The following is a 27,327-nucleotide window of genomic DNA, read 5'->3' on the forward strand; positions in this document are numbered from 1 at the left end:
AAAAAAAGTGCATTCTAGGGGCGCCTGGGTGGCTCAGTCGGTTAAGTGTCTGCCTTCGGCTCAGGTCATAATCCTGGGGTCCTGGGATCGAGCTCCGCATCGGGCTCCCTGCTTAGCGGGGAGTCTGCTTCTCCCCTTCCCTCCCCCTGCTGGTGCTCACTCCTTCTCTCTCTCTCTCTCTCCCTTTCTCCAATAAATAAATAAAATCTTTAGAAAAAAAAAGTGTATTCTGTATACTCTTTATTGTGCTGATACAGAAGACACAGTAAACTTATAATAATGATTCAGAATAGAATACTCAAAAAAAAGAGTACTTTTTCTAAGAATATTTTATAATACTAACCAAATCACCCAAAAAATTGTTCCCACTACTTTACTTATAGTTTGTTGGATGAATCAAACTGTAGCAGTTTCAAGAACACATGTACATGTGTAAGGGAAGTATGAGTGATGAGAAATAAGAAGAAATCTCCCTAGAGAGCTTAAATTAATTTATATTTAAAATATAATCTGTTTGCCTAGATTAAAGTGATCATTTAAAAAAACTGACCATAAATACCACTTCCAAGAATATAAAAAGAAAAACTATTAAAATAATATGTTGTCTAGTTTTATCATAGCAGATTAAGGTTTCTTACCCAATAAACTAAAACCACCAATTTGAATAGAAATATATAAATGTTCTACTTAATCCAGACCGTATCACTCACATGCGGATAATATTGTTGAGCTGGAACTCTTGGCATCTGTGAGTGGCCAGCCATTGGTCCAGGCCTGCCCTTGGGCAGCTGCTGCCTCTCATAAGGAATTTTAGGTGATTCCTGTCCTGGTACAGGCTGTCCTTGTGCTCTACAAAGTCTGTCACGAAGCTGCACAATATTTGGCTAAAATAAGTAATGGAAGAAAACAAAGCAAACTGTTAGCGTTCACCCAACTATATGATAGCATGTTGCTTTTCTTCAAGTAAGCTTGATCGGTCATATGCTCCTTGTTTATATGCTGTTTCCTATATAACAGACCCTGGCACATGAGGGTTTCACATCATGGATTCTGATACTCAAGACTGATACCAAAGGTCCAAGATATATAGTGTGACTTGTAATTTAACTGAGACAGGGATTGGAATTACACCTACTACATAGTAATATGTAAGATCAGTGTCACTTATCATCTCTGCTCTTTTATATTTTCTTGTAGTTGAGTAATGCTCACAAATCATAAAAGTGTTAAAAAAAATACAACTTTGTTTCTTTATAGGGAAATAAGGCCCCCCAAAAGAATCAACTGCTAAAGATGGTGATGGAAGAAAATGGTGATCTGAGAAAGAGAGGAAAATTAATAAAAAAAAAAGAGATGCTGGAAATAAGTTAAAAGAGTAAGATGTCACACTCACAGTAGCTTATGCAGATCTATGATTATACAGATCTACAATAAGTGTGAGTTGACCACATACATGTTCTAGGTATTAACAAACAACAACAAAAAATTAATGTTAAAATATTTCAGCAAGAACTGATTTTAATATCTTTAAAAATCATACATTTCTATAAATTCATTAAAGGTTTAAAGCTGTCATTTAAACTTTAAGGTATATTTTATTGCCTATTAGGGAGGAAGATTAAATACTATAATGATATCACAAAGTCTCAGAACATATTCCCCAGAAAATACTAAGGGTCTACTGAGATACATAGAAGACAGCAACTTTGAAATTGTTTATTTTTACATAAAGAACGTTCTTTAAAAGTCCAAAGAAAACATGAAGAATGATGTATAGAAAATGTATGTTGTTATAGAAATGGTATTGAAAATAAAGAGTTTAATACTAAGGCTAGAAGATCTAAAGGTTTTAGATTAAGTTATTCTTAAAATAAAGGGTCTTATAACTTAATAATAGGATCTTATTAAGTAAAAAGGCATAAAACTATTATGCCAAAGTCATCATAAAGCCTGTGTTTCTATTCTACCTAATATTCTCATAAAGATATGACATGTAAGTGTGTTCAAAACCAACTAGTCATACCTCCATAATCCTGGAACACAGATATAAGTATTTTTACTCAATGAAATTACTCAAGGAAATTTATGATAATTCCCTAGAACAGACAAAATACTGAAAACATTTAACTAAAAAAATCCATTAAAACAAAATAAAGTTAATAATAAAATGTATAGAAATAAGAAAATATCTTCAAGGCTCAAAATTAAGCTCTGTCAGACACACGATATAGATATAAACATCCTACTTGTGGAAAACTGTCCTCAAATCCCACCCTAATTTCCACCCATGCTCTATTAGTAAATTTAGGTTGCCCTCTTCTGTGCTTCCACAGCCCTACTACCTCTCTCACAGTATGTATCACTTTTGGAATTGTATGTTTACTTGTCTATATTCAGTTTGAGTTTGGAAACTCCCTCAGGAAAAGAATCCCGGCAATTGTGTCCATCACTATATAGTCAGTCACTTACTGAATTCCACTGCATTGAAAAAGCCCATTTTAATGGACACCAAATAAGGACACTAAATTAGAAATGTAATTCTCTTTGCTTTCAGTACTTTAAAAATGTATTCGTCCTGGGGCGCCCGGGTGGCTCAGTTGGTTAAGCGTTCGACTCTTGATTTCAGCTCAAGTCATTATCTCAGGGTTGTGGGTTGGAGCCCCATGCTGCGCTCCACACTGGGCATGGAGCCTGCTTACGATTCTCTCTCTACCTCTCCCTATGCCTCTCCCTGCGCCCCTCCCCCCTGCCCCAAATACACATACACACACACACACACACATGTCCCCAGAAAATATCAGACTGGAATGGTATATAAAATGAACTTCTTCACTAGTATCTATGTCTGGGGTGGCATTTTAAAACCACAACCCCATTTGTTTGGTTAAGTATTAAATATTTATAGCTTTTCAACACAGAAGATTCCTACAAAGAACCTTGTATGAAGAATCAGCATTTGGCTTAAGAAACAAAAAGTTGGTCCTTTCCCCATTTATTTTCTTCAAATAGTATGCCCCTCAGTAGAAAGGGATCTATCATACAACAACAGTATCCTATCTCTCTGATACAGTCTGGCTACACCTAAAATGATCCTTGAATAATTGTCAGTAATATTCACCTACACTCAGATGATAGAAATTCAACTGCTCTAAAACATTCTACCTACCAATATGTTTAATACTGAGTGCTACCTACTGGACTCACCTTTATTCACATATTAAAAGAAGAAAAATGGTCAATTCTAATTACCTGGTTGGTGTTTTCAGGAAGAAAAGCCAAGGCTGCAGCAATACTGCCTTGGGCTGCCAACAAATTGGCATACTGACTCATCTTCTCAGCCAAAAGAACTCCTACAGTATTGGTGTCCATGGCTTGGGTGAGTTGTACAGCTTTTCGCAGGATGACAACTTTCTCAATAAGATCCTAAATGAGAAAAAGAAGGGAGAGAGAAGGAGAACCAGACAAAGATACCAAAATATATATGAAAGAAAGCAGGAAAAGATAAAGAGTTATGAAGGTTTCTAAAACCTACTAAAAGTACATCTTATTATTCTCTTTCTAAAAAACATCTGCAACAGCTGACCAAAATTTAAGTAAACCGAAAAAAAGTAAGGAGGAAGAAGGTCTCTTATTCATGGATAAGTCGTAGGTTACCACCTTCTAAATATCCTTAAACTGCCAGATATTTGTCTTGTGAGCTAAAGTAGGCAAATATCCAAAGTAAAAGTGATAGGCAGATATCCAAAGGCAGAAGCTGGGTTCCAGCAGGTATAAAACGAACTATGACTAAAAATATCATACTAGCTACACTATAAAAACAGTACTACTATGAGGTGACCTCCAATGAGCTTACTATTTCAACCCAAAGTTTCTCATGTTGCTCTTTGATACCAATTATTTCAATAATGGGGAGCTTCAAGTATAAAGCACAAGAATATCCTACCTATCTGTCCTTCAAAGGTACACAGATCCAGAAGTATGAAGCAAGCGTGCTTTTTCTCAGAAGCACTTAGAAGGAAAGCCTTGATTTCCTACCAGATTTTTAGTTTCAATAGAGGGATCTTTAAAATAACAACTCTATTGAGAAAATCTCTTTCCAGAGAGAAAAAGAAATATACTTGAATGAAATATTATGAGACTCTGCTGATTAAATGCTTGGGAAAAAAAGTTCTAAATATATAGTTACTCAGTGGCTGAGAAGAGTCCCCATATTTTTTACTACCCCTCTTGCCCAGGTTGTAGTGCTATATGGGATTCCATTTACCTCTTACTTTCATTTTCCCTTAACCATGAATATCTTAATCTATTCTCTATTGGTACTGGGGATGCCTCCCATTCCTTGCCCACATTGCTTCTTTCCTTGCCCAAGTCAGACAGAGTCACCAGAGGCAGCGAGAGAGAAGCATAAGGAAAAAGAACTAACTCTAGGGCTGTTTTCATGCTACTGCCATCTGCTTCCCCCAGTAAACTACCAAATTATAACCTTGATTTCATAAACAGTTGCGACCCCATTTTACCTATTCCATCATTTCATACTTTGTCCCTCCAAATATAGCTACAAAAACACATAAATTATCCAGCAAAAGAACTTCTAAAACATAGATAATGAAGGTGAAAGCAATGAATTTCTGGAACGAATCAATTTCTAGAATATAAGCAGGGTGAAAGACAACACAAAGTTTCAAAGATACTAACCTGAAGGGACAAAGGACTGCTTCCATCTTGAGCTTTAGTCCAACATGCAACTAGTTTCTCTACATTCCCTGCACAAATATAGCAGAGACACGCTTGAGTCTGCAGGAGGCTATCACCTTCACTTTCAAGCCTGGTTCCCAAAAGATCTAAAGATCAAGAGGAAAACAAAATAAGATTATACTCAAAGCAATCTGTATATGAAATTGTAAGTAGGCCAATAATATTTTCAGAAGTATGAATTAAACTTCACAACCAATGAGCAGTAAAAACAAAATCACTGTTATGTAAATGCTCAGTAAATATTTATTTGTTAAAATAATGGAAGTGTGTGACTAACTGTATATAATAAACAGCTTGACAAGATTCTATATACCTAGCTATAGAATGAACTTCCATTAATTATATTAAAAAATAATAAATGGGAACAATATTTGAACAGAAAAATCCTAATGAACATTTAACTCCATTTCATTGTATCTGATGTCTGTGTAAGTAGTAGACTACAATATGGCACATTTGGAATGAACATCAATGGTAGGCAGGACTACTATAAATTACTTATGATAATAAAGTTAATACCTTATAAATTTCATATTCTCATAATGCTTTCAAGGTAGCAAATGGTTGGTTGTTCTTATACCAGCAGCCTAAAGCTTCTGTTCTTACAAATAAGGAGTATCATTCCTTAGCCACCAGTCTAGTCATGACCTTTAATGGTAATTTGTAATTTCCATTCAAATGCTATAATTACTAATTTTATTAAGCTAATATTTTATTTATTTGACAGAGAGAGAGAGCACAAGCAGGGAGAGCAGCAGAGGTAAAGGGAGAAGCAGACTCTCCACTGAGCAGGGAGCCTGACGTGGGGCTCGATCCCAGGACCCCAGGATCATGACCCAAGCAGAAGGCAGGCACTTAAATGACTGAGCCACCCAGGCGCCCCTATCAAGCCAATATTTATTAAGTGAAAGCTGATTACATGCAATTTTACAAATAATAAACTAAGGCTTAGAAAGTAATCTTTCCTAGGTCAGACAGCTAGTAAGTGGCAGAGGCAAGATTCCACCTCTGGTCCGCCTGAAACCAAAATCATTAAAAATAATGACTAGGTATGGAGAAATAATGTAGTTAATAATTCTGAGAAAAGCATTCAAATGAGAACTTCTTTTTCTTATGGAGTGATTAGTTGGTTTGCAAAAATTTCTAATAATACCTCTCAGTAATTTTATTTAAAATATGCTATGCCATATACATAATATAAATATAACTATAAGGCTCATTTTCTTACCACAAAGGGCTGAAAATTCATCTGGTTTAGCATAAGTCAATACTGCAGCTAAAGCCTCTCTCCAATTTTTAAGGTCACAAGACTCAACAATTTCTTTCCAGTTCTTCATCACCACTGCAGTAATTAGCTTAAGAAAGGAAAATAAAGGGAGAATTAAAAGCCTTTGGTCTATTAGTAAAAATTAACTCTGGCTAATCAATCATATCATTCAAAACTACTATTCAAAGTATTTCATGCAGAATAAAGCAGCAGCAAAGTGAAGTATATCCTTGAACCAACTGACATAAAAGATGGTTATTATTTTTCCTCAAACAACATCAAACAAACATATTTTATAAATGGGCTGGGAAGGAAAAGTATAGGGTGTTATCAAAACATTTAACAGGGAAACATGACCTGGTCTGATGGAGTACATGTGAGATATGAAGTCAGAATTAACTTCCTCAAGAAAAAAACAGGTCAGGAAACAGGAAGATGGCAGAGGAGTAGGAGGACCCTAGGCTTACCTTGTCCTGTGAATACAACTAGGTAATTATCCAATTATCTTAAATACCCCAGAAGTCAAAAATGAGTCAAGGAACTCACTCTCTCTCTCTCTCTCTCTCTCTCACACACACACACACACACAAAGGATATAAAATATAATAACATATATAAACAATGGGGAGGAGAGGATAAAAGAATGAGTTCAAACTTAAACTAACATCAACTTCATACAGACTGCTATATGCAGAAGAGGCTATATACAAACCTAATGGTAATGCTAGATCAAAAACCACTAAAAAACATGCAAGGAATAAAAAGAAAGAAATCCAAATATACCACTAAAAAAAATCAGCAAAATGTGAAAAAAAGACAAGAAAGGATCAGAGAAAATCTCCAGGAGCAACCACAAAACAATAATAAAATGGCAATAAATACATATCTATCAATAATTATTTTGAATGTAAATGGACTAAACACCCCAATTAAAAGACATGGAGTGTCAGAATGGATAAAAAACAAGACCCATCTATGTGCTGCTTATAAGAGACTCATTTTAGACCTAAAGATACCTGCAGATTGAAAGTGAGGGGGTGGAGAAACATTTGTCACACAAATGGACATCAAAAGAAAGTTGGAATAGCAATATCAGACTAGACTTTAAAACAAAGATTGTAACAAGAGACAAAGGAGGACATATATAATAATAAAGAGGACAATCCAACAAGAAGATATAATAATTGTAAATATTTATGCACCCAACATGGGAGTGCCCAAATATACAAAACAATTAATAACAAACACAACAGGAGTAATTGATAATAAGACAAAAATAGTAGTTAATAACCCACTCACATCAATGGACAGATCTAAACAGAAAATCAACAAGGAAACAATAGCTTTGAATGGCACACTGGATCAGACTGACTTACAGATATATTCAGAACATTCCATCCTAAAACAGCAGAATACACATTCTTTTCAAGTGCACATGGAACATTCTCCAGAATTGGTCATATATTAGGTTACAAAACAGGCCTCAACAAATATAAAAAGAATGAAGTCATACTATGCACCTTTTCCGACCACAATGCTATTAAACTGGAAGTCAGCCACAAAAAAAAATCTGGAAAGGTCACACATACATGGGGGTTAAATAACATGCTACTGAACAATGAATGGGTCAAATAGGAAATTAAAAAAAGAAATAAAGTACATGGAAACAAATGAAGATGAAAACACAATGGTCCAAAACCTCTCGGAGGCAGCAAAGTGGTTCTAAGAGGGAAATACGGGCCTACCTCAAGAAGCAAGAAAAATCTCAAATAAGCAACCTAACCTTACACTAAAAGAAGCTAGAAAAAGAACAACAAATGAAGCCTAAAGCCAGCAAAAGGAAGGAAATAATAAAGATTAGAGCAGAAATAAATGATACAGAAACTAAAAAAAGCAATAGAACAGATCAATGAAACCAGGAGTTGGTTCTTTGAAAACATTAATAAAACTGATAAACTTTTTTTTTTTTTAAAGATTTTATTTAATTATTTGACAGAGAGAGACACAGTGAGAGAGGGAACACAAGCAGGGGGAGTGGGAGAGGGAGAAGCAGGCTTCCCGCTGAGTGGGGAGCCCGATGCAGGGCTTGATCCCAGGACCCTGGGATCATGAGCTGAACTGAAGGCAGACGCTTAACGATTGAGCCACCCAGGCGCCCCAAAACTGATAAACTTCTAGCAAGACTTATCAAAAAGAAAAGAGAAAGGACCCAAATAAATAAAATCACAAATGAGAGAGGAGAAGTAACAACCAACACCACAGAAATACAAGAAATTATAAGAGAATATTATGAGAAACTGTATGTCAACAGATTGGACAACCTAGAAGAAATAGGTAAACTCCTAGAAACATAAATTACCAAAACTGAAAAAGGAAGAAATAGAAAATAGGAAATTTGAACAGACCAATAACCAGCAATGAAACTGATTCAGTAAGCAAAAAACTCCCAAAAAACAAAAGTCCAGGACCAGATGGCTTAACAGGCAAATTCTACCAAACATTTAAAGAAGAGTTAATACCTATTCTTCTCAAACTACTCCAAAAAACAGAAAAGAAAACTTCCAATTCATTCCATGAGGCCAGCATTACCCTGATACCAAAATCAGATAAAGACACCACAAAAAAGAACTATAGGGGCGCCTGGGTGGCTCAGTCGGTTGAGCATCCGGCTCTTGGTTTCAGCTCAGGTCGTGATCTCAGGGTTGTGACATCGAGCCCCATGTAGGGCTCTGTGCTCAGCGCAGAGTCTGACTGTCCCTCTCCTTCTGCTCCTCCTCCCGCTCACACACTCTCTCTCTCAAAAAAAAAATAAATAAAATCTTAAAAAAAAAAAATAACTACAGGCCAGTATCTCTGATGAACATAGATGCAAAAAATCTTCAACAGAATACTAGCAAACTGAATCCAACAATACATTAAAAAAAAAATCATTCATTATGATCAAATAGGATTTATTCCTGGTTGCAAGGGTGGCTCAATATTCGCAAATTAACCAATATGATACATCATATCAATAAGAGAAAGGATAAGAACCATATGATCCTTTCAGTAGATGCAGAAAAAAGCATTTGACAAGGTATATCCATGCATGATAAAAACCCTCAGTAAAGTAGGTTTAGAGGGAACACACCTCAACATAATAAAGGCCATATATAAAAACTCACAGGTAATATCATCCTAAATGGGGAAAAACTGAGGGCTTTTCCTCTATGGTCAGGAACAAGACAAGGATGTCCACTCCCACCACTTTTATTCATTATAGTACTGGAAGTCCTAGCCTCAGCAATCAGACAACAAAAAGAAATAAAAGCCATCCAAATTGGCAAAGAAGAAGTCAAACTTTAACTATTTGCAGATGACATGATCCTCTATGCAGAAAACCCAAAGATTCCACCAAAAAATTGCTGGAACTGATACAGGAATTTAGTAAAGCCACAGGATACAAAATCAAGGTAAAGAAATCTGTTGCACTTCTATACACCAATAATGAGGGAGTAGAGAGAGAAATTAAGGAATCAATCCCATTCACAACTACACCAAAAATAGTAAGATACCTAGGAATAAACCTAACCAAAGAGGTAAAAGACCTGTACTCTGAAAACTATAAAACACTGATGAAAGAAATTGAAGATGACACAAAGAAATGGAAAGATATTCCATGTTCATGGATTGGAAGAACAAATATTGTTAAAATGTCTGTGCTACCCAAAGCAATCTATACATTTAACATAATCCCTATCAAAATACCAACAGCATTGTCCACAGAGCTAGAACAATAATCCTAAAATTTGTATGGAACCACAAAAGACCCTGAATAGCCAAAGCAATTTTGAAAAAGAAAAGCAAAGCTGGAGGCATCACAATTCCAGACTTCAAGGTATATTACAAAGCTGTAGTCATCAAGACAGTATGGTACTGGCATAAAAACAGATATATAAATCAATAGAACAGAAAATCCAGAAATGAACCTACCACTATATGGTCAACTAACCTTCGACAAAGCAGGAAAGAATATCCAATGGCAAAAAAAAGTCTCTTCAACAAATGGTGTTGGGAAAATTGGACAGCAACATGCGAAAGAATAAACTGGACCACTTCTTTACACCATACACAAAAATAAATTCAAAATGGATGAAAGACCTAAATATAAGACAAGAATCCATAAAAATCCTAGGGGAGAACACAGGCTGTAACCTCTTCGACATAGGCTGTAGCAACTTCTTTCTAGATATGTCTCCTGAGGCAAGGGAAACGAAAGCAAAAATAAACTATTGGGACTTCGTCAAAATAAAAACCTTCTGCACAGCGAAGGACAATCAACAAAACTAAAAGGCAACCATGGAATGGGAGAAGATACATGCAAATGACATATCTGATAAAGGGTTAGTATCCAAAATATATAAAGAACTGATATAACTCAATCCCCCCCAAATAATCCAATTAAAAAATGGGCAGAAGCGGGCGCCTGGGTGGCTCAGTCGTTAAGCGTCTGCCTTCGGCTCAGGTCATGATCCCAGGGTCCTGGGATCGAGTCCCACATCGGGCTCCCTGCTCGGCAGGAAGCCTGCTTCTCCCTCTCCCATTCCCCCTGCTTGTGTTCCTGCTCTCGCTATCTCTCTCTCTGTCAAATCAATAAAAATAAAATCTTAAAAAAAAAAAAAAAAAAAAAATGGGCAGAAGACATGAATAGACATTTTTCCAAAGAAGACAGATGGCTAACAGACACATGAAAAGATGCTCAACATCACTCATCATCAGGGAAATACAAATCAAAACTACAATGAGCTATCACCTCACACCTGTCAGAATGGCCAAAATTAACAACACAGGAAACAACAGATGTTGGCAAGGATGTGGAAAAAGGGGAACCCTCATGCACTGTTGGTGGGAATGCAAGCTGGTGCAGCTACTGTGGAAAACAGAATGGTGGTTCCTCAGAAAGTTAAAAATAGAACTAGCCTATGATCCAGCAATTGCACTACTAGGTATTTACCCAAAGGATACAAAAATACTGATTTGAAGGGATAAATGCACCTTGATGTTTTTAGCAGCATTATCAACAATCCCCAAATTATGGAGAGCCCAAATTGTCCACTGACTGATGAATGGATAAAGAAGAGGTGGTATATACAGACAATGGAATATTACTGAGCCATAAAAAAAGAATGAAATCTTGCCATGTGCAATGATGTGGCTGGAGCTAAAGAGTATTATGTTAAGCAAAATAAGTCAGTCAGAGAAAGACAAATACCATATGATTTCACTCATATGTGGAATTTAAGAAACAAAACAAATAAGCAAAAGGGAAAAAGAGAGAGAGGCAAACCAAGGAAGAGACTCTTAACTACAGAGAACAAACTGATGGTTACCAGAGGGAAGGTGGATGAAATAGGTGATGGGGATTAAGGAGTACACCAGGTATTGTATGGAAGTGCTGAATCACTAAATTGTACACCTGAAACTAGTATTATGCTGTATGTTAACTAACTAGAATTTAAATTAAAACAAAAAAAAGAAAAGAAAAAAAAAATGACATTCCAGGGCAAGGGAACACGAGGTGCAAAGTCCCAAGGGAGAAAGGCACACAGAGTGTCTGAGGAACTGAAAGGCAGCCAGTGTGGCTGAAAGATAAAAGGGAGGGAGTGACATAAGATAAGGCAGGGGAGACTGACAGCAACCAATGCTGACAGGACTGAACACTGAGACAACTTTTATGGAAAGAAATTTAGTAACATTAAGCAGGGCCTTAAAAATGTTCAGACTCTCTGCACCAAAAATTCCTTTCCTAGGACTTACAGCCTCATTAAATAGTTAGAAATCACATAAAATCCTTGGGCACAACAAAGATGTTTATCACTATCTTACCTGTATTAGGAAAATATTAGAAACTGCCTAAACACCTCAAAAGGAAGAGAAATAATATATCCTTACTATAAAACATTATAGAGCAATTAAAAATTTTTGTAAGACTCTTTAATGAAATGGTAAACCATTTACAATGTAAGTGGCAATATCTATAAGCAAAACTACACACATATATACACATATATGGGCCTGATTCTGTTTTTAAAAATTCTACAAATACATAAAGAGGTACAAAGGGTATGTACCAATTTGATGGAAGAATCAGAATTTTAAAATTAAAATTTTTATCTTTATATTTTTCTATATTCTAACTTCTCTACAATAAAAAAATGAAAAGTACTTTTCATTAAAAAAGTTACATACACAAAGTACAAAAAATAAAAATAGTAACAGTGCCAAACCATCGACAATAACTATTTCTGGTTCAAGGAATTATGACTGGGTTTTTTGTTCTTTACTGTTTTTTGCATTTCAGTTATCTTTAGTAAGACTGTATTGCTTTTATAAGTGTTATAACAGGTGTTACAGTTTATCTATTTTTAAAATAACATACCCTGGTAATTTTGCTTTGGGATTTTGCAAAATATTTTTTCTGCGTTTGAGCCAAGAGTTCTTGTCCACCTGCTATGGCCAATATAATGGCATCAGCCATGCGGTTATCATGTAAACAAAGGTCAACAGCACTCTCAAAGTTACCCGTCAGCAAAGCCTGAGTAATTAAACCATCAATATCTGCAATGAGGAAATAATACATCCAAGTTAAATAAAGTTTTTGTTACAAGAAAAAATCCTATACATATCGATTTTTACATGTACACACAAAGGAAAAAACAATGCTAACTTCTGAATATTACTAGTGGATTAATTTCTAACAAAAGTTTTTGAGGTCTATGGAAATATACTGAGATGCATGTAAGTAAAATCAGGTAAAATAACACATCTTTCAGATTCTTTAAACTGGAGTAATAGAGATTGTTATACAGTTGTTTATCACAGAGATGTCAGAACATACCACTATCTCCAAGAGACCGATTACATATACTAAATAACTGAGTTCTTCTTTTCAACCCTCTACCACTTGCGACAAAACATTTGTAACCTAAACTTAGGGACTATTTGCTTTCAAATAGCTAAAAATCAAAATGAAATAGGTACTTACCGCCACTGATGGAGATGTTAAATGTTCCTCCTGCTGATGGTAGAAATTCAGATTCTTGTTTTCCCTCTTTAATGCACTAAAGAGATGGAAAGAACAGCAATTTAGCCAGAATGAAACTGGAATAATTTACTAGCAAAACAAGATTTATATATGATTATTCACCTACTAACTAAATGACATACCAAGTATTCCAGAAAAGTTCTCAGATCCAAGACTTTCCTAAGTGTTAACTCCCATTATACAATCATAAATAAAATACAAGGTTATCAGGAATAATGTTAAAAAAAACCTTAAGGGTATATAATCTATTACTGGTAACTCAGAAATTACTGAAGAATCTTTGTTTTCTTAGATACTTCAATTAAGAATAGCCTGAAACATGCAAAATACACGTTTTTAATTTTACCATATTTAGATTTTAAAACAACCCTGCTGCTATACATCTAAAATTTTCTACATGTCTAAAAATTTCTGTCCAATCATTAGGTTTAGTTATAAGGTCTTTTTATTTTAATTGAACCAGTCTTGAAAAAAAAAATCACCTGGTGCCCTTGTACAAATGCTACATAAAAGACTATATGAATATACTCAAATTCAATTGCAGATTTTGTATTCTCTTAAATTAGTCATACCTGCAATAGCAGGTTGGTCTGGTAAAAAGATACACAGTTCTGTTATAAACTCCTGAGACTACCTGTAAGACTGAGTAAAAAGAAATTCTATATTTTCTTTCTTTAGAAGAAAAGAAACATAAGGAAGGCATATTGCTGGAAAATAGTTTAAATGCTTTCTATGTATAAAAATTCACAAGAAGACAAAAATAAACTGTATCAGAGATTACAGAGAAATTCTGAAAGAAAAACATAGCTGTCTTGCATGAGATAAAATACCTATCTTCTGTGATCGCGTTACCTACACATCTGAATGTGAGTGCCTAGTATTCAAAGTCAGGGGCATTTTTGGATTGGGGAATTTTAGTGCAGGGCACAGCATAGCATCATCTGTAAATAATGCTTAATTAGTTAATACTATTACAGGAGAATAACCATAACCTTAATTCTTTCCCTAACCAAAGAGAAGCATTTTAGAACTTTTTTGAAAGCTCAAATAAAAAAATTTTAGAGCTTAAGTTATTCACATTAATAAATAATCAGATACTGATCTGATTATATTCACTAACTTAACTAAAAAACCTTTTCTTTTTTTTTTTAACTCACAATTTTTCAAATTTGTCTTTGAAGAAACAATTAATAAACCCTTATTCATGGACTTCTGAAATATAAGGCTGAAAAAAATAGCTTATTACATGTTGAGTATTTTCAATGTATAAATTACTATATCTGATAAATAGCATCATCAAGGTAAAGGGGAAGATTTTACCTCCCTAAACAAAATTTTTTCAAATACTCTGAAAGTACACATTGGTGACTACCGTTTTGTTAAGTACATATTATTCTGATCTATTAATTCATAGGTGTATTTCCAAATGGTCCTCTATTTGATAATACATAGTTAATCTAGTTGTACATAGATGAAAGTACATTCCTTCAATGTATCCTACAATTCTGAATAGGTATTACCAAAATTAGTTCAAATTTTTACAAAGATTTTACTCATATTCTTTATTCTCAGGTTAAATAAATGTTAGATCTACTTCTATGGAAAGTGTTTTTTAATAATTATCTTGTAAAAGTCTAAATTTACTGATGAATTATTCTTATAACTTAGCTAAGGATTATAAGAAACATTCTATAGTCAGGGTATTTCCATATCAGAAAGAACAATGAAAAAGTCAAAGATGAGATGAGAAACAAGAACTTGTTGATTAATTTTCCAAGATGAAATATAACTAGAAAGCAAGAAAAGTACAGAATTATTTAGTAATGGTTAAAAAAAAAAACCAGAAAAACAAAAGGAAAAAAATTAATGATACAACTCTGTGTTCAAGGACTCTTTTTAACGGGTTATAAAAATTGTCAACTACAACTCGTGACACATTTATCATGACAATCAGTAAATCATGACAGTTTATTTAGTGAAAAATTCTATGCCTGGATTCAAAGTTCAAGACTAATCTAGAAGCCTCTGCCACTGATAGCAGGCCCTAAATATTAACGTGTCAAGAAAAAAGATTAACTTTACATGCAATGTACTGTGGATTTCTGAGTAAGATCTCTTTTCATTTTGACATGCTGATATCCATCTGACCAAATTAAGTCAATCTCATGTCAACTGTTAATTTTAAAATACATAATCCAGAAGCTAGGTCAAAGAACTAAAGATTTCATAGATGATACTTCTGTCAAACAAGTAAACAGACTCCTACCCCAAAAATCTCTAAGAAAACAATATATTCCAACTTCACTTTGGAACAAGTAGTTATGCAAATTTTCCATATTTCAGTGTGAGATAAACAGATATCACATATTTTCCCAATGTAATTAAAAAGGAAAGAAATAAGTACCTCTCCCAAGAGCTGCTCTTCAGCAGCAGGGCTCTCCTCCCCATCACTCTGTGCTACTTGGTCAGAATCTTTAAGAGCCTTTGGTACACAAAACAATTACAAGGGAAGTTGAAGAATGTAGCATTAAAAGAATATTAGTGACTAAGAAAGACAAAAGACCCAACCAACAACATTCAGAGCTAGTTTAATCATAAGAAGCAACACTAAGTAAACTGATTTAAGAAATACTATCAGAGGAAAAGCAAAGAGCCATTACTACTAAGACCTTCCTTTTTTTCCTACCAAATGTCCCCCAGGAACAAAGATCTTAACCTTAAGTATCTGAGCAGTCAGTGATACTGTTTTTCCTCTTTTGCAAAATTCAAGTACCATCAAGAGAAAGGAATGAATACTCTCTACCAGCTAAACTTATACTATTTTAAAATGAGAATTCACTTATTAAAATATCTACAATCAGCATTTATTTTTACACTGTAAAGCAATAAAACACACATTTCTTAAATTACATTTCCTTCTGTGTTATGACCTAAACCAAATTTTGGAAGGTAGCTATTTTTAAAGGCCTTCTTACCACATCGGGTCCATCCACCTTGTTCAAGGCCAAAGCAATCTGAAATAAAAACAACAACTCACCTACTACATGGAATTCTATTTCAAGGCATATAGCAAATGCTCACCTCTTTCTCCATTTTCATTGGCAAAAATCCACCAAAGTTCAGATTGGGGATGGGGTGTTTAAGGAAAGACTAAAATCTGCTATTCAATCACAAACTTAACCTCAAAACAAGCACGTTTTCTTCTACTTTCCTTTAAATAACTATAATTAATTAAAAAAAATTTCTTGAAGTACTCACTACTGAGAGAACTGCTATTAGAAGTATTTTGACAATCAGATTCTTTTTCCTCATTTTTGCTATTAGGTATTTAGTAAAACTTTCATATTAACCTTTTACAAACCTATAAAAGTTATAGCACCAAGAAGTTCAGACTAGTAATAAAATTAAATATAAAAAAACTAAAGGAATGAGCAAAGACACACAGCCAATAAGCAGTGGGCCTGTGATGTGACATCTTCAACGTGCTTGGCACTGCTCAGAGTATGCAGTATCTAAGCTGTACGCCGTATGTGGCAATCTTCAATGCTTCAGAAAACTTCAGTCACTTTCAAAGAACAAAGGGCTAATACAAATTACACAAAGAATCTAAAATACCTCCTTCAATGTTTCCAAAGTCAGAGAGTTTTTGTGCTGTTCATGTCAATATTGTGGAATGAATAATAATGAAGCCCAAAACTGTAAAACTGGAATACGACTTTCTCTTTTTAAAAGGGAATCTTTTTCTAAGTTAAAATATTACGTGACTCAGTTGGACTTTTGTTTATTCAGGTTCAGTACAATAAATTGCCCTCGTTCCAAAATATTTACTAGCTATTTGTCAGCTGGACAAACTCCATACAGAGTTTGGGAATGTGGGCTAAAGGCATGAATAGCGAGGGTAGAAAACTGTGGTAATCTGAACCAGTACTCTATTTTTCATCACTTAAGCTGTAGTGAACACGGGGTGGTCTCTAACAGTTCCCTCGTTTTCTTTTCCCCCGGGGCCATTGGTTATGCACCCTCTTAAAATCCAAGTGTTATTTCCAATGTTTGAAGTTGATAGCCTCTTATCTTTCAAGACCCAATTCTATCTGATACGACACAGCTCTTTAAATCAAGTTTGGAGTCAAGGTGGTTCTGGCAGTTTTTAAATCCAGGTACAAGGTGGAATTACACATTTAATAATATGTATTTGGAATTCTGGCAATCAAACACAAATTCTTATTAAATATTTATTGAGTGATTTGAGATTATCTGTATAGAAGTTTATAAAAAGAACACTTAGGCTACATAAATATTTTACTTGCATAAGCACAGCCTTTTAACTTTCGCAGATATTTACCTTCTTTCCTAGGTCTTCTTTTCTGTATCCTAGAAGTTCAAGGTATTTTCCCCGAGAATCATCCTCAAAGTTCACCTTTAAAGAAGACATAATCTTGAAATAAAGCCCTGCCTTTAAATTTTTTTTCTGCCTTTAAATTTTTAATTACTTGATCAAATTCCAAGTAGAATTATTAAAAATTATCAAAAATAAAGTCTACTAAAGTCTACTAAAGTCTACTGTTACCAACAAAAGCTTTCTATATCTATTACGTAGAAGGCTCAGTGTAAGAAAGCATCCCCAAAATAGTTTCCTTTAATAGGTTACTTCTTAAAATAGTAAGTATACTAGTAATTAATTATCCTTGTTGAATAAAGCTTACTTTTTATTTTTTAAGTAAGCTCCATGCCTACTGTGGGGCTTGAACTTATGACCCTGAGATCAAGAGTCGAATGCTCTACTGACTGAGCCAGCCAGGCGCCCCAAAGCTTACTTTTAAACTATAATTTTTGTAAATACAAGCTAACTCATGTCCAGTGGTTATATGCATGCATACAACGTGACACTCTTTGGAACACTCAATGTCCTAAAACTCTTTCCCCAAATTAATAATTACAAAATATAAAATTCTATAATTTTATAATTTAACCTTATTGTATTTAAGATCTCTTTGGAAAATTCAGTATCAAGAAACAGACATTCCAGTGGAGGAAAAATGACCAACCAGAAAACTCTTATTTCCTATTGTCATAAATGCAACTCAGTAAAAGGAATGAGAAATGCCTCCAACCTTTCTCCCCTCTAACTCTTCCCTCTTTTCCCATTTGCCTTAATTGGATCTACTCAGAAATTAAATATTGTTACTATTATGTCGTTTTTCACTTATGAAAAAAAGTACTTCATATTAGGCTCTTCAAAGCAGAGAGGGAAGAACTCTTGTCATAAAACTATGGTCATGTGCTTTCATAAGGTTTTTTTTAATGTCATCAGGAAGCTCCTGAACTCACAATCTTGCAATAATTTTTTTCATAAGAACAGCTTGAGAATATAATGGGAATAGTTAAATTTGCAGATAACGAAATTGTTTTAATCTCAACTTTACCTTCAAAAAGGACCATACATTTTTCTCAAACTCAGTCTGAGAAGCATCAATCTTTTTCTGACAGTAACTGACAAATCCTTGCGACTGCACGACTTGCTGAAGTTGGTCCGATCGGCTGAGGAATTCCTTTTCTGTTACCACCTGACTGATGAACACATGGTGTTGCTGTTGCTGCTGCTCAGCTCCCTGCTGGGCCTGTATTCTGACATTCTCAAAGGTAACCAGCTTGCCTCCAAACTATGGAAGAAAAAATGAACAAAGTCAGCTTGAACCACAAGGAGAAGGCCGAAAAACCTGCTAATGGAAAGAACTATGGTCTCACTTTGGATCAAATTAGCTGATACGGTCTCCCATACTCCACAATCTGACCCCAGCCTTCGATCACTATTCTTCTTCATACCACCTACCTTCTAGATAAAATGTACTATTTACTGTGCCCCACAGTTTCTCACCTACTTGTTTTTACTAACTTCCACATACTCAACGTTACTTCTCTTCAAGGCCCAGGCAAATGCCACCTCTTCCACCTCGGACACCCTCCATATATTATAGATTTCTTTTGATTCAACTACTAGCTTATATGTATTTGCCTCACCTTCTGTTCTCGGCTCTAAGTTTTAAAGGGTGGCAGAATATGCCCCTCCAAAATGTGCCATTTGGCATAAGGACTCTTTTGAGCTAAGGACTACTTGAAAAACAGCAGGAAAGAAGGGCACCCTGACCTCCTCTTTTCTTCCTGAAAGCAGGAGATGCAACTCCCATGTGAGAGCTGCCCTCTCTATACCAGGGGGAAAGAAACATTCTTATCACCAGAGGGGAGAGAAATCTGTACAAACAGACCTAGTTAAATAACAATTACCTCCCTTTAGTCTCTCTAAATATTTTAGTTACTTTTCCACAACTGCCGTTCTTTTTTCAACCTACTATATAAGCACTTAGATTTTGCCACTTGTTTGTGTTTTCATTTCCCAATGGGGGCCCAGGTATACATAAAAATCTGTATGCTTTTCTCCTGTTAATTTGTCTTATATCAATTTAATTCTCAGGTCCAGGTGAAAACCCCAGGAGGGCAGATGCAAAGTTCTGCCTCCCCTGTACTTATAAGGATTGTGGTTCTGTATCTATTTTATTCTTTTATCTCCTACAGTACCCAGTATCTTGTATATAGCAAGTTATTATCCGATTAATATATCTATACAAATAAATATAGGTAAAGAAGGAAACACAGGACGAAATCTGGTTCTTTATAATCAGTAATTTTTGTATAAGGATTATTGTTTTTATGTAAACTGAAATACCAACAAAACATAAACCACTATCCTTAAGGAATTTAACATGAGAATAAAACTGGACACAACAGGCACCTGTAAGTTCTAAATGAGATGCAGATAATACCACACATCATATGAACTTCACAGCTTAAGGGCAACTGGGTTTCCCCACGTTTAGGGAAGCTGGTGAAAACTGCACCCCCCAGAAGTAATACCTAAACTGTGTTTCACAAAAGGATTATGCTTATTCATTTACTTGGTTCTGTGTAATAATATTATAGTATTATATAATTATAATAATGTAAGTGCATGTTAATTAATTGAATTTAAATTTAATTATAAAAATAAAAAAAGCAGCATAAAAAATTATGTAAGTGCTTCTTGTCAGTCATCATTTTTTCTTTTTTTTTTTAAAGATTTTATTTATTTATTTGAGAGAGAGAGAATGAGAGAGAGCGAGTACATGAGAGGGGGGAGGGTCAGAGGGAGAAGCAGACTCCCTGCTGAGCAGGGAGCCCGATGCGGGACTTGATCCAGGGACTCCAGGATCATGACCTGAGCTGAAGGCAGTCGCTTAACCAATTGAGCCACCCAGGCGCCCAGTCATCATTTTTTCAAACCAACCAAAACAAATATGGAAAACTTAAATATCTTAACAATATAAAAATAATGTAATTTACAAAAGTTGGCAGAAATAAAACATTTGGAAAGGAAAAAATTGGAAAAACTGGAAGGAAGTATATAAATGCACTAATTTAATATTGAATAGAAGAGTTTCAATTAGTACCATATGAAGTTGATACATTGAGACACGGATGTTTTGGTAAATTATTTACATTTATAAAGATAATCACAAAAAGAACACATAACCGAAAGATATTTGAGGACACTGACATTCTACCCCTCGTGTTCACAGAGAGGGCATTTTCCTTACACTCCGTAAGAGGAACTAACAGAGGAGGAACACTTCCAGCCTTTCTCTGTCCTTCACACTGTCCTGGGAGAGGACTGCCTGCCGTTCTTCAGGAAAGAAATGCAGCATGCTTACATCAGCTCTTCAGGGCTTCTTTTTATAGCTGTCTTCCCGCCTAGAGCAATAGTCCATGTGGATAAGCTGCCTGCACCTTCAAGGAAAGCCCTACAGTACCTAGATTTGCCTGTAACTAGGTTAGTAAGGCAGCCTAATACAGACGTAAAGCTAAAAACATGTTTATTAAATCAGATCCTGGGGATATAGAGGCAAACAAAACAGCCCAGCTCTCACAGAGTCTTCTATGTTCTAGTTTGTTACAAGGCCCACTGTGATTAGACATCTAAACTGTAGCCTCCAATCTAGCTTATGGCAGCACTAAAGCTGATACTTCGATTCTCCATCTCTCTTACTTGGTTCTAAACTCATATGGGAAAGAGCAGAGTGTTATTTATTGTCTTTATAATACTCCAACACTAGTGAGGGGAAGGGAAAGACGTTCACTTCTCATTCCTAAGATAAATATATAGTGAACACCGTCTATTTGTCAGGGACCATTCTAGGCACTGGAAACACACCTGTGAACTAGACAGTCTGTCCTCAAGAAGCTTGTATTTGGGGGGATCTTTCCTGCACATTTTGGTTTTCTTTTAAACCTATACATATACAATTTTATAATAATAATTGTTTTAGTTACTTAGGGAAGGAAGGAACTAACTGGATGAATGGTTAGTATTCAGTAAAAAAAATGGGAAGTCATAAACAAAGGAAAAGATTCCAAGGCAGGAGTAGAGATAGTAGAGAAAACTAAACAGGAGGGATGAGAAGATTAATTAATTAAATCCAAAAAATGGGTTTATGAGTGACATAATCAAAGGTCTATCTTAGGAAGATTAATCTAGAGATGTAGTATAGATTGGAGGGGGAATAGACAAGCAATAGACAGGCAATCATATAACAGTTCAGTGTGAAAAGATGAAGAATTAGGCAGAGTAACAGCAAAGTTAAAGGAAGAATTAAATCCAAGAGATTTATAAAGAGAGCAATATAAGAGATCGAAAAAAATATAAGAGATTGAAAAAAAGTTCTGAGCTTGACTAATAGAAGAATGATAGTAAGAACTCAATAGTAACTGCAGAGGAGATCATTCATTCAGTTTTGATAAAGGTGAATATATATAATTCTATGATGTGTATAAATTCTGTTATGATGATGGAGAAGCTGAATAATATAAGCTTTTTTAAAATTTTTATTTTTTAAGTAATCTCTCCCCCAATGTGGGGCTTGAACTCATGACCTCGAGATCAAGAGTCACACGCTCTACCGACTGAGCCACAGGGTGCCCCAAATAATATAAGTTTAGTACCTCAGTTTTGGGCATTATTACCAAGAGACTCACTCTCATCATTATGTACAGTAGGCATCTGATTAGACTGGCAGGAGAATAGCTAAAATCTTTATAAGTGTAAGATTAGACAAGTTATTAACTTCTCTCCTCCTTTCTATCTACAAAATGGGGGTAATAGTGGTAGCTATTTTATAAGCAGTTGTGAGAATTTAATGAGTTACTATATGCAAAATGCTTAGAACAGTGGCTGGCACACAGTAAATAAATACATTTTAGCTATTAATATTACTAATGAAGTTTTATTGTACCTGTAGGTTGTATGAAGAAAGTAACCCAACACTGGACAGGTGGACTCTTCTACGCAAGACTTAAAAACAGTAGTGAAATTGAAAATATTTAGGAAAGGACTTTATTTCTTCTTTCTGGTCTATAGGAATAACCAGAGTTTTCTAAGCTGAAGTTTGAGGACATTAATATGGCAATGATATAGATATAATACCAAAGTACAGGCAACAAAAGCAAAAATAGACAAATGAGTCTTCTACACAGCCAAGGAAACAATCAACAGAGTAAAAAAGCTACAGAATAGGAGAAAAATATTTGCAAGTCATTTATCTGGTAAAGAGTTAACATTCAGAATATATAAAGAATTCCTACACCTCAATAACAAAAAACCCCAAACAACCTGATTAAAAAAATGGGCAAAAGACTTGAACAGACATTCCTCCAAAGATGACATACAAATGGCTAACAGATACATGAGAAGATGCTCCATGTCACTAATCATTAGGAAAATGCAAATCAAACCACAATTAGATATAATTTCATATCCATTAGGATGACTGTTATCTAAAAAACCAGAAAATAACACGTGTTACTGAGGATGTAGAGAAATTAGAACCCGTGTGCACTGTTGATGGGAATGTAAAATGGTGCAGCCACTATGGGAAACAGTATGGAGGTCCCTCAAAAATTAAAAATAGAATTACCATATAAGATCCAGCAATCCCACTTCTGGGTATATACCCAAAAGAATTGAAAATAGGATCTCAAAGACATAATTGCACACAAATGTTCTTTGTAGCATTATTCACACTAGCAAGAGGTGGAAGCAACTTTAATGTCCATTGATAAATTAATGGATAAAGAAAATGTAGACTATTATTCAGCCTTTTAAAAGTAGGAAATCTTGTCATACACAGCAACATGGATGAACCTTGAGGACATTACGCGATGTGAAACAAAACAATCACAAAAAGACAGATATTGCATGATTCCATTTATATGAGGTATCTAAAGTTGTCAAACTCATAGAAACAGAAAGTAGAATGTGATTACCAGGGGCTAGGGAAGGGAAAGATGAGCAGTTGTTCAACTGGAAAAGAGTTTTAGTTCTGCAAGACAAAAAAGTTCTGGAGATCTGTTGCACAACAAGTGTATATAGTTAACATACTGTACTGTACACTTAAAAAGGGTTAAAATGGTAAATTTATGCTACATGTTTTTTAACATAAAAAAGAAAAGAAATTGGCAATTAAAAAAAAAAAGCTAGAAGGAAGGAATAAAGAGAAGGAAGGACGATACACAGATATACCTTCCTCCAAAGAAAAAAAGAAAAAAAAGATTGAAGGAAGGAGAGATAGAGAAGGAAGGTAAGTTTAATAATGGGATGGACAGTGTGAAGGTTACACAACAATGTAAATGTACTTAATGCCACCGAAATGTATATTTCTAAATGGTTAAAATGGTAATAAATTTTATGTTATTTATATTTTACCACAATTTAAAATAAAAACAAAAAAGAGAAGGTCCCATTTTTCCTGAGAAACCATTTTGAATGATGAAAAACCTACCGACACATCTCAATCTTCTTCCATCTGAGTGATCCTATAAGAACACTTTACTATGGGAAGTCCTTTGTGCTTATGGACCATAAAAACACAAATCCACCTACTGAAAAGGAAGCACCAACAGGTCTTCGGATCCACTTGGGTGGCTTCTTCAGAGGCAACACTATATTATGCTGAGCAGTCTGCTGAGGAATTTGTAATGGAGGAAGGGGCTGTCCTGTGCCAAAGGGATCAAGATTTCCAAAAGATGATGAAAGCTAAAAAATATAATAACATGAGAATTTGTAATTTATATGAGATTATGTTACATGTTTTCAAGTTATACCCATGAAATATTTTTATCACAATTATCCAATTAAGCAGTAGCACTGATTAGTGAAGTCATTTTCAAAATAATTAAACAATAAGATGGTATTTTTCAAATGTTATGATTGAAAATTTTAACACTTTCTATTACCTTGTCAACTTGTTTCTGCCTTAAGCCATCTGCGCTCCCACCCATGATAGAATAAACACTGATACGCCCATCAAAGGAAGCAGCTGATAAGACAGCAGGATTTCTGGGACACCACTGAATATCAAAGCACCACTGCGTGTTGGTGGGAAGTTCATATAACACCTAGGCAACAACAACAAAAGTCAGAAAATGGTAGAGCCACTTTACAGCCAAAACACCCGAATTAATATGATCAACATGTGCAGCTTAAACAATTCCTTTAAGAAAGTATGCTGAGCCAGGAAAAACAACTGTAAAAATTTGTTTAAAGTACAAAAGGAGTCCACTATGGTGATCTATCATGATAAAAATGAATGCTTCTTCAAAATTTTGACCAGATTTAGAATAAGTACGTATTAAAAACTAAGGTTTTTCTGTTTTATTGAAGTGGTAGTAGCGGGTGCATCTGAAAGACCAGAACAAATTAGAATCAGCTTGTTAAAACTCTAAAAGATAATGGTCTCCTGCCCAACTATTTTTGCTTGCCAAGATCCAAACAACCATATTTAGGCTATCTGAAGACCACATTTAAAAAATAGCCTCAAGAAGGAAGAATTCACTGAGAAATTTGGTTTTTAGTCAAGCAAAAACATGTATACATCGTTTGTACTACTGCAGAATGGAAACAGATTCAGCATAAACAGTTTAGAAGGAAAATATGGAAAAACTATAAAAAACGGTTGGTATAAAACCTTTACAATGTAATAATAACTGCTAACTCAAAGTTAGTGTGATGATAACTGATGCACCTAAAGAGCATAGGTTTTACGTATTTTTTTTTTTAAGATTTTATTTAAGAGAGAGAGAGAAAGGGCACAAGCATGAGCAAGGGGAAGGGCAGAGGGAGAGGGGGAAGCAGACTCTGCTGACCAAGGAGCCTGGCTGAGCAAGGAGCCTGACGGACTAAGGGCTAGATGCAAGGACCCTGGAAGCAAGACCTGAGCCGAAGGCAGATGCTTAACTGACTGAGCCACCCAGGCACCCTGGTTTTATGGCTTTAAGAAGTCAAATTATCTTAACGTGGACTTTGTGGGATAATTTAAATGTTTTATTTTTTTATTATTTTTATTATTTTTTTAAAGATTTTATTTATTTATTTGAGAGAGAGAGAGAGAGAGAAAGCACATGAGAGGGGGGAGGGTCAGAGGGAGAAGCAGACTCCCTGCCGAGCAGGGAGCCCGATGCGGGACTCGATCCCGGGACTCCAGGATCATGACCTGAGCCGAAGGCAGTCGCTTAACCAACTGAGCCACCCAGATGCCCCTTAAATGTTTTATTTTATAAGAAAACAGAATTAAGTGAAAAGGTACCTAGCCTACTCATCTTTAAGGCTTAACTGGTTGATAAGACTCATTATTCATGTTATTTAAACCACTGTTCTATTCCTAATTTGCATTTGAATAAAAATCTACTAAACTTTTTAGTTGCAGCATGTACTAAAAGTTTATTCCTTCAAAGTCCAAGCACACACAACTAATCATATGCAAAATTCATTTTATCAAATCATATAACTGAGAAAATTAGAACAGTAATTTCCATGATTTTGAACTCCCTTGGGAAGGCACAATATAAAATGCAAGATTTTATTATTTGGTCTACAAACATATGAGGCAAAACTTACTACTTTAATTTTTTTCTCCTATCTCCCCTAATTAATGTTTCTATATTCTTCTATATATTACTGCATCCGAAAACTTTAAACCACAAATCAAATAACAAAAGTGCTTGTTTCTACTTTAATAGTATACATTAAAACCTATTGAAGAGGGGTGCCTGGGTGGCTCAGATGGTTAAGCGTCTGCCTGGGTCCTGGGGTGGAGCCCTTCATTGGGCTCCATGCTCAGCGGGGAGTCTGCTTCTCCCTCTCCTTCTGCCCTTCCCCCCAACTGGTGCTCGAGCTCTCTTTCTCTCTAATAAATATATAAAATCTTAAAAAAATAAAATAAAAACTTAAAAAACAAAAATCTATGGCCTCTTGCCCAAAACTGAAAAAGAGGGAAACCATTCAACTAAGAAAAATAATTTTTAAAATACTTAGAGATTTTTTTTAGCCCATTAATTTAATCCAAAGCAATTAAAAGTAATTAAGTTATATTTATATAACATTGATATTGAAGAAGAGGTAAAATTTCCCACATCTGAATTTCTATGGGTAGAACATATGACAAATATTGTTAAGTATATTCCTGCTGTATAGTTCAGAAGAGAAATTAAAAACATACATCTACTGATTTCCAAAATCAGAGAGGATCTTCAGGAATGGTAAAGCAGGAAAAAGACCCAAATCTTGAACACTCCTGCTTTAAAAGCACTGATTTTCAGAGATCACATGTTAAATAAATCAAACCAAGTACTTCTGAGTGTAGGTAAACACCTTTTATTAGAAATGGGGGGTAGGGGATTACTAATTTCAAATAAGCTATTTCAATGGCTAATTTTCTTGGATAAAACAGGTGAGCTTAAATAATATTCCTGATAAAATCTCTCCTAGATTATCATTTCACACATACCTCTATCTCCATGTCCTTAATTATATTAATGCACTAAAGAATCCATATGGAAAATTTCTTATTCAGCTAGAGAATAAATATTATAGTAGCTATAAGTCTGAGAAATATTTCCTCCTCATACCTCTCCTGTGTTTGGGTTGGAGCAGAGAATCTTAGCATCTTTTCCGCAGCTCAGCAACAATTCAGGATCTGCCATGCTCCAAGCAATTGCCAAAATCCCCCTAGATAAAACACAAGATGAAGAAATTTTTAATCTTGAGAAAACCAAGTCTCCAAATGATTCCTGTCTAGGCTCTGGAGACACATGCTGCTAACAGAAGCATAATTTCATATAATCTTTACAGAAAGCAATT

General features: G+C 35.0%; 1 protein-coding gene across 14 annotated transcripts in view; it reads right to left on the reverse strand.

Annotated features, from left to right (window-relative positions):
* SEC31A (SEC31 homolog A, COPII coat complex component) overlaps positions 1-27,327 on the reverse strand; it is an 85,643-nt gene that overhangs the window by 26,691 nt on the left and 31,625 nt on the right. For 13 of the 14 annotated variants that reach the window (XM_032400661.1, XM_032400660.1, XM_032400663.1 and 10 more), the window contains 13 exons: positions 27,096-27,195; positions 24,426-24,587; positions 24,073-24,225; positions 18,530-18,766; positions 17,449-17,523; positions 16,082-16,120; positions 15,511-15,588; positions 13,047-13,122; positions 12,441-12,619; positions 5,984-6,110; positions 4,696-4,841; positions 3,250-3,423; positions 711-884 (listed from right to left, as the gene is read on the reverse strand). In XM_032400661.1, coding sequence (XP_032256552.1) covers positions 711-884; positions 3,250-3,423; positions 4,696-4,841; positions 5,984-6,110; positions 12,441-12,619; positions 13,047-13,122; positions 15,511-15,588; positions 16,082-16,120; positions 17,449-17,523; positions 18,530-18,766; positions 24,073-24,225; positions 24,426-24,587; positions 27,096-27,195 — 1,720 coding nt within the window. The remainder of the gene's footprint in view (positions 1-710; positions 885-3,249; positions 3,424-4,695; positions 4,842-5,983; positions 6,111-12,440; positions 12,620-13,046; positions 13,123-15,510; positions 15,589-16,081; positions 16,121-17,448; positions 17,524-18,529; positions 18,767-24,072; positions 24,226-24,425; positions 24,588-27,095; positions 27,196-27,327) is intronic. The other variant, XM_032400671.1, reaches the window with a different exon arrangement.

This window comes from Phoca vitulina, unplaced genomic scaffold, assembly GCF_004348235.1.
Source record: "Phoca vitulina isolate PV1807 unplaced genomic scaffold, GSC_HSeal_1.0 scaffold3, whole genome shotgun sequence".
Taxonomy (NCBI): Eukaryota; Metazoa; Chordata; class Mammalia; order Carnivora; family Phocidae; genus Phoca; species Phoca vitulina.